The sequence below is a fragment of the Bufo bufo genome, chromosome 2, assembly GCF_905171765.1.
Source record: "Bufo bufo chromosome 2, aBufBuf1.1, whole genome shotgun sequence".
Lineage (NCBI taxonomy): Eukaryota > Metazoa > Chordata > Amphibia > Anura > Bufonidae > Bufo > Bufo bufo.
In genome coordinates, this window is record NC_053390.1 from 150,696,981 (window position 1) to 150,709,591 (window position 12,611).

The window sequence follows — 12,611 nt, forward strand, 5'->3', positions numbered from 1 at the left end:
ATCCCTGAACCACATTTATAATCCAGCCTGAGACACTGTGATAAATCCGGTACAAGTCTAGACAGTCTGTCTAAATTCACGCCATCAATAGGATTAATAAATCTGCTCTACTTTGTTTCAGAAGAGGTCTATGGTGATTTCAGCCATGGAAAAGTCTTCAAACCCTATATTTTTTTGTAACTGTACTAAGCCGCTTTAATTAAAACAGTAGATATGAAAAGAATGTCTTTACTCACCTCCAAGAATTGCTGAGAAGCTTGATGTTAGTGAAAACTGGTTTTCAATAAATTTGGGAAGAAATGTTGCAAAGCCAGTGGTGATCAATGCATCTGCACAGCTGGCAAATGATAAAGTCATAAGAACGGGGTTTTTCACCAAAAGCTAAAATAAATGTAAGTTGCCTTGTTAGTAAAATGAAGTAAAGCATATAAAAATAGTACATAAAAAATGCCTAAATCATTTGAATTCTGATCACCATATCATCCTGGTGTCAACACGAGACTGAAAAGAGTAGAAAGTGATTACATTAGCTATTAGATAGGATACATGCAGCTGAACCCTAACTGCAAAATCTCTATCAAAGCAGCAGGGGCATAGCGAATGCTACTGAGTCTTAGTATCTGAAGCGACCAAAAAGACCCTCTTGCACACCTGTATTATAAATCGCACATTGAAGCTTGTGTACCCTGTTACATTTTTACCAGTGTTGAGCAAATCGAAGTCAAATGGATTGACTTCGATCCGAATTTCAGGAAAAAATTTATTTGCCCTGAAGTCGAATTTCATTGCACTTCGTCGTAACGAATCTATTTTTCCAGTAAAAAACTCATCCATTTGCTCGCAGAGAGACCGATGCAGCCATCTTGATTAAAGCAACCATGTGAAATATCGCGTGTGGTGACATGTGACGTCACCACATCACTGCCCCCAGCCAGCGCGATTTTGCCTTGGCGGCCTCTCTGTGAGCAAATGGAGAAGGTGAGTATGTATTTTTTTAACCCTGATTAACCCCTGAAAGGCCTCAGGTTTTATGTCAGATGCCGCAATCAGTGATGAACATGGCATCTGAGGAGTTTAATGAAGAGGGGCGGCCCTGTTATTGCGCCCGCTATCTACAATGCAATGCGGTTTGTGATGAAATAATTCATAACAAATCGAATTTCTTTGTGAAATTGAGGAAGTAGCCAAATGAAATTTTTTATACCTTTGCTCACCTCTAATATTTGCCATACGGGTGCAAGTATTTTTTACCTCTGTAGTTCAGAATGAAGAAAAACATTAAATATTGGAATTTCAAAAAAGAATGTTCGTGTCATTCTGACATTTTTAATTTCTATTCTGTACCTATTGAACAGATCTTGAATATGCAGCTCATATAATCTAACAGGACACTGCTGTACCTATATGTGTCTTTGTATGATCATACAAGAATTTTCTTCTCACATAATGAAAAATCTCAGCATGCTCCATATCACTATATCAGTATAGGAAGACTTAGGTAGCACAAGGAACCACATGATCCAAATTAGATTCATACTGTGGACCCTTACATGCATGAAGCCTATGAAGACCAACTATATTACATATCACATTTCTCCAACACTGCACATTTATAGTATCATTATTACAGTTAGAAGTACTAATAGTATTGTTGCGATTATTGGTATTATTATTACCCAGAAAGCCAAAGGAAAATCTTTAAAATTTTTGCCAAGATTTTTGGACTCAACAATGCATTCACTTCCATTGCTATGGGCTTGTGAAATCCGTTCAGATTGTACTGCTGCTGTACCTGTAATACATATTCCATTTTATAAAATGAGCAAATTTAAAGGATTATTCTATAAAATAAAAAAAAGCTGGATTAAAAATTACACAACTGAATTCTATAATGCCATATTTGTGAAACTTTAGACCTGCATCAGGAAACACTGCTAGGTCTGATCTGGCATCGTCTTTCTCTTGCAACAGGGATGCTGGCACATTGCTTGTATGTGAAGCAGTCCTAACCTCTAAACCCAGTGTTGGACTGTGGCATCTAGGGCCATCAGTAAAATTCATTCTAGAGGCCCACTCTATATCTACATGAAGATTTTACCCGCTCACACAGCGGCAGGCAGCAGAAAGATGCTACAAGATGATTGTGGGTGTCCCTGCAACGAGAAGGTGGGTCCCTGAGGAAAGCGGATAAGGTTGAACTGTCTCTGTACCTAGAAGTCATCTGAGCCACCAGATGCATCTATAATAATAATATGGGTACTTTGTTAAAGGAGTTGGCCCATCTTAGACATCAATGACATATCAATCTCTAGCATATGCCATTATTTGTCAGATACAGTAGATGTAGGTCCCACCTCTGGCACCCACTCCTATCTCAAGAACAGGGCCCTCAAAGTGAACAAAGAAAAGCCATGCATGCGCAGCGACCCTCTGTTTACCACTATGGGAGTTTCGGAAATAGCCAAACGCTGGCTCCGCTATTCCCGGCAGTCACAGTGCAGTGAATGAACAGCACGAAGAGAATGTGCAAGGTGCTCTCCTCCAACTCAGGGGCCATGTTCTGGAGATAGGCGCGGGTCCTAGAGGTATGACTTGCACCTGTCTTATATTGATGCCATATGCTAGCATGTGTCTTCAATGTCTGAGATGGGCCAACCCCCTATAATCTACCATGTTTTTATATGGATATAGGCTAGTTGAAATCTTGTGCTAGGGGGCGACTGGGGGTCCATCTTTGTCAAGGGCCCAACAGAGGGTTCACCTGTTGCCTTTTGGGGTAGTCCGAGCCTCCCCTTACCAATGCAGCCATTTTCCATTTTTGTGTTTTACTCCCTACCTTTCAAAAGCCATAACTTTTAAATTTTTCCATTCACACAGCCAAATAAGGGCTTGTTCTATTGCATATTAAGCAGCACCATTTAATATTTCATACAATGTATTGGAAAGGTGGAAAAAAATATTATTAATAGGATGGAATTGGAAAAAAAAAACAATTCCACTACAGTTTTAAGGGTGTATGGTAAATGTGACAACTGTTTTCTTCTGTATAATACTTTTAACACTTGAAAAATGTTTTCTTTGCATCTTCATCTTCTGACATCAGACAATCTGTTGTTTTTATTGATAATGTGCTGGGATATGTACAATATGAAATTTTTTTAACCCCTTAAGGACCAGTGAAGTACATTTACTGCATGGTGACAGCCGGGTCCCTGCTGCATACGCCAGCAACGGTGAAAACACTGATGCTGACACATTAACCCTTGCACTGCCACGGTCATGCCGGGTGCGGGTTGGCCATTGGGTCCCCGTCACAACAGCGCACCCCTTAGGCATTGTGGTTGCCTTCCGTGACAGCCTGTGAGATCCAGCCCCCTGGATCTCACAGGCAAGCAGGTTGTAAGTGTATCACTTACAGTCAATGCATTACAATACAGAAGAATTGTAATGCATTGTAAAGGGAATCAGACCCCCAAAAGTTGAAGTCCCAAAGTGGGACAAAAAATAAACTGAAAAAAAAAGTTATGAAATGAAAAGTTTCAAGAAAAAAATAAAAGTGTCCTTTTCCCAAAATGAGGTAAAAAAAGTAGACATATTAGGTATTGCCGCATCCGTATCGACCTGCTCTATAAAAATATCATATGACCTAACCCCTCAGGTGAACACCGTATAAAAAAAAGAAAAAAAACTTTTTTTTTTGTCACCTTACATCACTAAAAGTGCAACACCAAGTGATCAAAAAGGTGTATGCCCCCCAAAATAGTACCAATCTAACCGTCACCTCATCCTGAAAAAATTATGCCTATACCTAAGACAATAACCCAAAAAAAAAATAACTATGGCTCTCACACTATGGAGACACTAAAAAATTATATTATTGTGTAAAACTTAAATAAGTAAAAAAGTATACATATTAGGTATCACCGCGTCCGTAAGAACCTGCTCTATAAAAATATCACATGACCTAATCCCTCAAGAGAACACTGTAAAAAATAAAAAGTGTGTCAAATGAAATATTTTGACTCAAATTTACCACTGTCATGAAGTACAATATGTGACGAGAAAAAAATCTCAGAATGGCTTGGATAAGTAAAAGCATTTTAAAGTTATCACCACATAAAGTGACACATGTCAGATTTGCAAAAAATGTCCCAGTCCTTAAGGTGAAAAATGGCAAATTAGATATTTTATCCCATTATGGGGTTCACTATACAGGATAATTATATATATATATATATATATATATATATATATATATATATATATATATATTCAATTTTTTATTTTTTTAAAACTTTTAATACCCTCTCCCCCCAGGAAAGTTGAATATGTAATCAATAGATTGCTTTTACCAGTGGTTTACCATTGCACTCTATTGGAGAATTGTTATGTTGTTATGAGGTAGAGCTCAATGGGAACTTTACTATGGCATGCCTGGGAACCTACACAAGGCTCCTGTCTGCCATAGATAAACAGCTCCCAAAATCTCATTGCAGGAGGGGGCATTTGGTCTTCAGGAACAACCTTCGCCCAGTAACTAACCGCTTGTGAGCCATGTTTGCACTTGATCACATCATTTGAGTTAAATGTCTGTGATCAGAATTGTGTCTGATCACAGACACTACTGGCAGTGTAAAATACCCAGCGGATGTCTGCTGTGTAGCCACCCATGATTTTTATTGGCTTTTTTGCTTTTGTTTTTATAAACAGATACAGTAACTCTGATGAAAAGAAAAGCCTTTGAACACAGTATTACATACCAGGCAAGTGTTTCGGGAAGCAGGAGAATGGTATAATCAGCATCCAGGTAACAAGACCCACAATTACAAAGGCAATCCACCATGCTCCAAGCCATCGGGGGTCATTGGGAGACAGAGGCATACTTCATTGGGAAAGAAAGAAAATGTGATGAATAATACACATAAGGTTTAAATCTACTATAACAAATGATAACAATTACATAACTCACCAGGGTGCTTGTATACATTAATCATAAATTAGTATTAACTTAAAGCAGTAAGGTTATTTCGTGTGTGTGTGTGTTTAAGATAACGGGGGAGATTTATCAAAGACCGCCATTTTACACTGCTCTTTGAAAGCTCCTGCACTGCTGGTGGATGTACCTAATTTATGGAGAGGCCCAGGTCATAAATTAGACACATCCTCTGGCAGTCCATAAGCCAGAATGAAATCTACAGCAGCTCAGAGTTGTCGTAGATTTCTGTCTACATTTGTATTTGAAAACTAGTGCAAATGAAGATAAATGTAGGGGACCCGCTGGCTCAGCCCACTCCTGTTCCTTTTGCAGAAAGTGGTAAAAGTTGTCTCATGTGGTGTTTAAAAAGTTGCAATCATGAGGTTTGTGGCTTTTTTAAGCCAAAAAGTGGTGCAGGGAGATGATAAATCTTCCCCAAAAGGCTCCAAGTCTAACACTGGTATTGTGTAGCACGCCAACTTCTGAGATATACAAAAAAGAGCTTTACTGGGCTGCACATTTCACTGATGGCACATCATTTTCCTACAACTTTACTTAGAGTCTTGGCACTCCTTTGGCCCTTGGACCTCTGTGTATGTTTGCTTTCCAGAAGTAAATTTTCTAAAAAAAAAGTGAAAGTTACAGGAGACATTGGTCTAGATGGTCTAGCACAAACTAGCAGGATATAGTAAAAACTGTGCTAACAGGAACAGTGCAAAACGGAAAAGCAGATACGTGGTTTAAATGCTAGCCAGGGTCAAAAAAGTAACATTTTTTACTTAAAGGGGTTGTCCAGGATAAAAAAAAAACATGGCTGCTCTCTTCCAAAAACAGCACCACCTCTGTCTATCAGGTATTGCAGCTTTGCTCTATTGCAGTCAACGGGTAGAGCTGCAATACGGCACACAACCTTTTGACAGGTGTGCTGCTGTTTTTGAAAAAAAAAAGCAGCCATGTCTAATCCTGGACAACCTCTTTAAAAGGACACATTCATCAGAAAGGGGATTTTTTTTAAACCCAATATTAATAGAAAACATTTATTTTGTTAGAATTTTTTGTTGTTTTTATCTTTCATTTCAGCAGTACTATGCCATTAAAAATTCAATATTTCAATACTGTAGCAGACAACACAGAGAGATATAATTTAGGTAATCTATTGTCAGTTTACTGCTGATATGAGGAAAATATGTTATCTGAATGGTAATCCTCATTATAGTGGTGCATAGAATTAGGATGACAGCTCTATTGCTCTCTTGATAGGCCTAGAATATAGGTTGTATTAGATAAAAACTATCTTGCAGGCGAATGTTGGGAGGGAAGTGTTTCTTCCTGGCAATCGCCTACTCGCTAGCGGAGGAGACTGCTGCTTTTACATGCAGTGATCTCCTCCACTGTATGGGGACAAGCGATCACTTGTCCCCATACTGAATCATGGTTTGCTGGCAGCAGATTGTCATTAGGCAGCATGATCTGAACAATGATTTTTAAACCTGTTGAAAGATTCCAATCACCCGATGAATAAGCGTTTGCTTATAATTCATTGTGTAATCAGGGGCAGTATTAGACTACCAGATCATCACTTATAAGTAGTGATGAGCGGGAGGTGCCATATTCGATTTCGCGATATTTTGCGAATATTCGATTGAATATTCGTCTTATATTCATCAAAATCAAATATTTGCCATTATTCTATTTATCGTGAATAATATGCGATTTAATTATTTGTGTATTGGGAATCTTCTTTTAACTGTATAAGGCAACTTTCCTATGGCTATTGCTAGGCTAATATGTGTATTTTACGAATATTCGCGATATTGCTATAACTTCGTCTTTTAGAATATTACGTATATTCTAAAAAATGAAGTTATAGCAATATAACGAATATTCGTAAAATGTGTACTGTTATTCCACTTTGGCATACTGCTCCCCGACAAGCGTCCCCGTGGGTTAGAATATACAATCTGATCTGAGTTTTCCCGATCTCAGGGAAAACTCAGATCCGATGGTATTTTCTAACCCACAGGCGTTCCCATGGTGACGGGGACGCTTGTCGGTGAGGAGTATGCGAACAACTGTACACTATATTGTTCACTATATTGCTATATATTCGTTTTTTAGAATATTGGTCATTTTATTTTCCATATGAAAACATGATTCCTCCCTGCTTAAGTTGCTTGTGGGCCAATGACTTATTGATCCACAAGAAAGAAGCAGGGAGGAATCATGTTTTCAGATGTTAAAAAATTACGAATATTCGATATAGCGAATATAGAGCACTATATTCGTAATATTCGCAAATTAAAGAAGTTACGATATTCGCGATTAATATTCGCTATTCGAATATTCGAGCTCAACACTACTTAAAAGCATTCATACGAACCTTCTTTATCGATATTCTGGCAGACAATCTGCCAGTCTAAAACACAGTCAGCATATAATTCTGAAAGTATATTGCTGAATGTCCTTGCAGAGTTAGCAGCTGAGTGCTAACTTTGCAGCAGTGGGAGAAGGGGGTCTAATGTCAGTGACAGCCGGGTTCCCCATTGAGAAGGCAGAGATGCTTTTTACTGTCCTTGCTTTCTCCGTTGCTGTATACACAGCCCTCAGCGAGTGCTCTGTACACAGATCAAGTAGCAGCAACACCACTTCCTGCTCCAGACCTAGCGATCATGTGGTCTCTGGGGGTTGAGTATCTTAGAAGACCCAGATCAGCTCTGCAGTGAGATTCAACAGCCTTGTACAACCTCTCTGGGGGCTGTACTAGCCCTGTAACTGGAAGGCCAGTCCCATTTTCAGGAGAAATAAACAATACAAACAAAAAAGAAGGTAATGTTAAATGCACCCCAAAGACTAATAAAAAAATAAAATAAAAAAATAATAATAATAGAAAAGCACCACCTATTTTTTTGTATAAAAAAAAATTATATATATATATTCACATATTAGGTTGCTAATATAATAGTTTTTTTATGAAGTGGAGTATTTGTACATAAAAGTATTGTCCTTTTAAAGAGTCCTTTTTAGGCAGTTTTCTTGGAGTTGATCACAAACTATTTACAAACTTTACAACTTTAAAGAAGGAAGTAAATTATATAAGGCAATGCTGCTATCTCATGTTTGTGGGTAGTGAGCAGTCATACTGCATATAAGGAACTTTCTGGTTATTCCTGTTGCAGAAAGCCACACGGGAGGCGCAGGGCAGAGAAGGAGGGGGTGGTGGTTGTGGCCCAAAGAGGGATAGTAGCACTCACGGTTCTCCCTCTGGCACCAGTGACCCAAATAATCTGTTTCAGATCTACTCAGCCTTAAAATTCTAAACCACATAGGTATGTTTTGTGATATAACGCTTGTGGGTGTAATACTTGCCTGCTTGTTTTTTCAAAATCAATATAAATATTCAGCAGCTGTCCTCCTATTACATATCCAATAGCAGGGCCCACTACAGACATCCCATATGCAATGCCTGAAACAAAGAAGAACATACACGTAAACAGGGAGTCATACTATGCATCTGCAAATCTGGCCGATGCAATGCAACACCAAACCTTCATTCAGCAGACTCACCCTTAAAGGGGTTGTCTCACCTCTAGGATATGCCCTCAATGTCAGATAGGTGCGGGTCCCACCTCTGGGACATGCACCTATCTTTTGAATGGAGCCTGCAAAGTGAAGGAACCTGCAATGTGCATGCTCGGCAACCCTCCATTCATTCCCATGGGAGCGCCAAAAATAGCTAAGCACTAGCTCCATAGAAGTGAATGAAACTGTAGGCGCACTTCCACAGTGTGCGCTTGCAATTCATTTCAATGGGACTGCCGAAAGTAGCAGAGCGCAACGATCCCATAGGAATGAATGGAAGGCAGTCGTGCATGTGTGGTACACCCTCCTGCACTTTGCTGGCTCCGTTCTAAAGATAGTTGTGGGTCCCAGAGGTGCCCCTTTCAGACATTGAGGGCATATCCTATCCTCTTAAAGGGGTTGTCCAGGATTTTAATATTGATGAACTATCCTCAGGATTGACCATCAATATCTGATTGTCAGGGGTCTAATCAGCCATTTCCTTGTTAGCTCTATTGCCAACAGAACAACATGGCTCCATCCATTGCGTAGTTGCTAGAGCTGGTAACTGCAGCACTGCCCTTCATCACTTCAGTAGACTACAGGTGGATTTAGACAGGCCGAAGCATTCCTTCCCAACAGTCGCCCACTTGCTCAGTGAAGGAGACTGTGTCACGGTCTCTCCTTTGACAGGGGTCAGAAGATCTAGGAGACTGGCTGCACGTGATGTGATCTGACAGCCTCTCTGGTTTCACTTGCTTCTGTGTTGTTGCTGGGTATGACCACACCTCTGGTCTCAGGTGTAGCTTTAATGGTCATTCCAGCTCCTTTATTTAGTCTAACCTCACCCATCATGCTATGAGGTTGATAGCTTCTTTTGGATGTGGGAAGTGCTGGTGTTGGTTCTCCTCTGAGTTCCTGCTCGTCCGCATACTTCAGAGTTAATTCTTTCCTTTATTTCTTGTTTGTTATTTTCTCCTACCTTGTGGTATTAGGCCTGATGGAGTTTCCTGTTCCTTCAGCTGAGAAGGAACAGGTCATCTCTTGTCATGACACTATTTCCAGGGCCCTTTAGGGCCAAATAGGGCCCTAGGTTCCAGCGTATGAACACTCCTACCATCAAGGTCTGTTCATACTGATAGTAGTCAGGGCTCTGTTTAGGGATTCACTAGGTGGTGACCTTTTCCCCTTTCCTTGTTTCCAGGCCTAGTACCTTTTCCCTTCCCTCTTGTGTTCGGTGTGGAGTTGTCTACCCACACCTCGCCGTCACAGTAATCTGCTGTTTAGCTACATTAACTGTGCGGCTATTAACATTCAAACAGGTTTCAGCTGAAGTTAATTTGAAAACTGAGCGATGTGCATGTCAGTGTGGTTTTGTTGTTATTTAACTTAATTTAATTACTTTAACGTTTTTTTTTTTTTGTTTCGTTAGAAGATATTTCCTTTTAAACCTTTTTTAGCTGTAATTCATGTCTATATGCAAATACATTACAGACTGTGAATGTAAAATCCCCAAACATAAAAAGTAGTCAGCAATCTGAGCTAAGCAGGTAATGCACCTAGTGGTCAAATCCTACCCTGTGTAAGAACGGTATCTGTATATTTGTCTGTTCTCGATGTTTAGCTCTCTCTGTGTTATCAGTAGATATGGTTTTATTAGTGATATAGGACCTCTGGATTAGTCAGTGGCCTTCTTTTCCAGCAGTTTGTTTGTAAGTCCAAAATTCCATGATGATCGCTTTTTGGACCCCTGCCGATCAGCTGTTTGAGAAGGCACTGGCGCTCCATTGGATAACGGCTGTGTTTGGTATTGCAGCTCAGCCCCAATTCACTTCTATGGGACTGAGCTGCTCTTAGGCCACGTGACCGATGAACGTGTTGTCACATGGCCAAAAAAAGCCGAGATAAGGCAGTGGCGCTACTCCGAGTGATGCTGCTTGCTCAAACAGCTGATCAGCAGGGATCTCGGTTGTTGGACCCCCACCAATCAAATACTGATGACCTATCCTGAGGATAGGTCATCAGTAGTGTTGAGCGAATCAAAGTATCCGAAGTGGTCTTCAATATGAATTTCAGGAAAAATTAGATTCGCCATGAAGCTAAATTTCCTTGCACTTCATGGTAACGAATCAATTTTTCCTAAAATGGCAGCTGAAAGTAAAAAAAATATTATACTCACCTCATCCACTTGATCACAGAGAGGCTGACCAGTGACGTCATCACGCTCACCGCAGGTCCTTTGGCGGGTTTTCTTCAATGAAGATGAGAGCAGACGGCCTCTCTGTGATCAATTGGGTGAGGTGAATATAATATTTTTTTAAACCCCTGATTAAGCTGAATTTGAGTCACTGATGCTGAAATCAGTTCTGAATGTGACATCTGAGGGGTTAACTGATGGGGGGTGGCGTGATCGCCATTCCCTGTTATTGAGCCCGTTCAATTCAATGGAAAAGGATTCATGACAAAGTAGTTTGTAGCAAATCGAATGTCTTGTTGAAGTTCGGCGAAACAGCCGAATCTAATTTTTAAAGTCTCTGAAAACTCCTTTAATATATCTTTATATCAATGTGAGCTCTAATTTTTCTATTCAGAACTCCAAATCCCCAGCAGAGATAAAGATTTAGAAGATAATAATTTGTCTTTCTGTAGCTGCCACTAAAGTCAGAGTAAGGACTTTATTACGCTGTGCGATGTTCAGGCAGCGCGAGCACTGATAGATTATAACAAATCCATCGGTGCTCGTTTGGACTAGCCTGATTCCGCAAGCCAATGCAAACTGAATGTGGGAGGGAAAATTGCTACCCAAGATGTTCCTCCCTCATTCAGTTCTAATGATTACCACATCACAGCTCTGTTTCCACAAGGAGATGTGCTGCTGATAATCAGTCATCCTGATGAATGATGCTCATCAGCTGACAAATGAGTGTTTGCCTGTTCATCAGGCTGATTGGCTGCCCAATTACACAGGCCAATTATTTGGAACATGATTTCATATGAATGCTCATTATGAAAATCAGTGATGTCTAATAGGGCCCTTGATGTACTGGCACATATAAGAAACTTTGTAATATATCTTATCAGAGAATGATGCTTCCTTTTCCTTTTATCAGGCTTCTCTCCTGCTCCCTCCTCCTCTTCACTAACACTCAATTCCCTGCCCAGGTCTGTCTTTAATGAAGATGGGCTGCCTGCAGGACGTTGGCTCAATAGAAAGGCTATGGGTTCATCTTGCTTCTGTCTCCTGCAGTAAGGAGAGCGAGCGCAATATACTAGCGCTTCTCACTCTTCATTCTAGAGATCCGTGGGGGTCCCCAACCCCTAGTGATCAAAACTTTTCATATGTCTCTTTGACATATCGAAAGATTTCTGAAAACCCTGTAAAAAAAGCAGACAAAATAGCACTGCATACTAGGTGATTTTGTCCAGTAAAATGACAGACACCATGGAGGTAACCTAAAAGGCCCCATTATAGTTAATGAGGTCTGGCGGGTGCTGCTGGTGTCATGTAACCTATTGAGCATAACAGTTTAAAGGGGTTGCCCAACCCTAACCCAGAATAAAGAAAATAATACACCTCTTCCCAGCAGCTCCAATCCATCACTGACAGTCCCAAGGCCTGGTGTGTGAAATGTAATGGCACCCTAAGAGTGTGCCTACCCAGACCTACCCTTTGTCTTGGCCCTTCTTCATGGATACTGACCAGAAATGCACCCTGTGTGGCCCAATTCTACAGTCCCCATTCACGGGTCCATCTTCCCCTATTTTCCAAAACATAGATTTAGTAGTGTGGGCACTGTTAGCAGAACATAAGGGACAGCTGGATGGGAGACTACAATAATGCCAATTATACGGCAGATTTAGCCAGTCTGGCTTATTTGTAGTTCTATGTAAAATGACCGAATGTGATCTCACAACTGTAATGGAAACTCATAAATTATATCACACTTAGCAAACTTGTCCCACATTCTGGCTTCAGATTTTGCTACATCTGACAAACTCTTCTTCACTACATTGTAGTTACAGATCTCCATATCTTAATGCAGCAGATACTATACAGTGATCTCACAATAAGCTCTGC

At 40.3% G+C, this 12,611-nt stretch overlaps 1 protein-coding gene across 1 annotated transcript in view; it reads right to left on the minus strand.

Annotated features, from left to right (window-relative positions):
* The window catches only part of SLCO4C1 (solute carrier organic anion transporter family member 4C1), a 77,025-nt gene that overhangs the window by 25,128 nt on the left and 39,286 nt on the right, over positions 1–12,611 (minus strand). The window contains exons 4-7 of the mRNA XM_040421585.1: positions 8,342–8,438; positions 4,761–4,882; positions 1,677–1,792; positions 237–381 (exon numbers count right to left, since the gene is read on the minus strand). Coding sequence (XP_040277519.1) covers positions 237–381; positions 1,677–1,792; positions 4,761–4,882; positions 8,342–8,438 — 480 coding nt within the window. The remainder of the gene's footprint in view (positions 1–236; positions 382–1,676; positions 1,793–4,760; positions 4,883–8,341; positions 8,439–12,611) is intronic.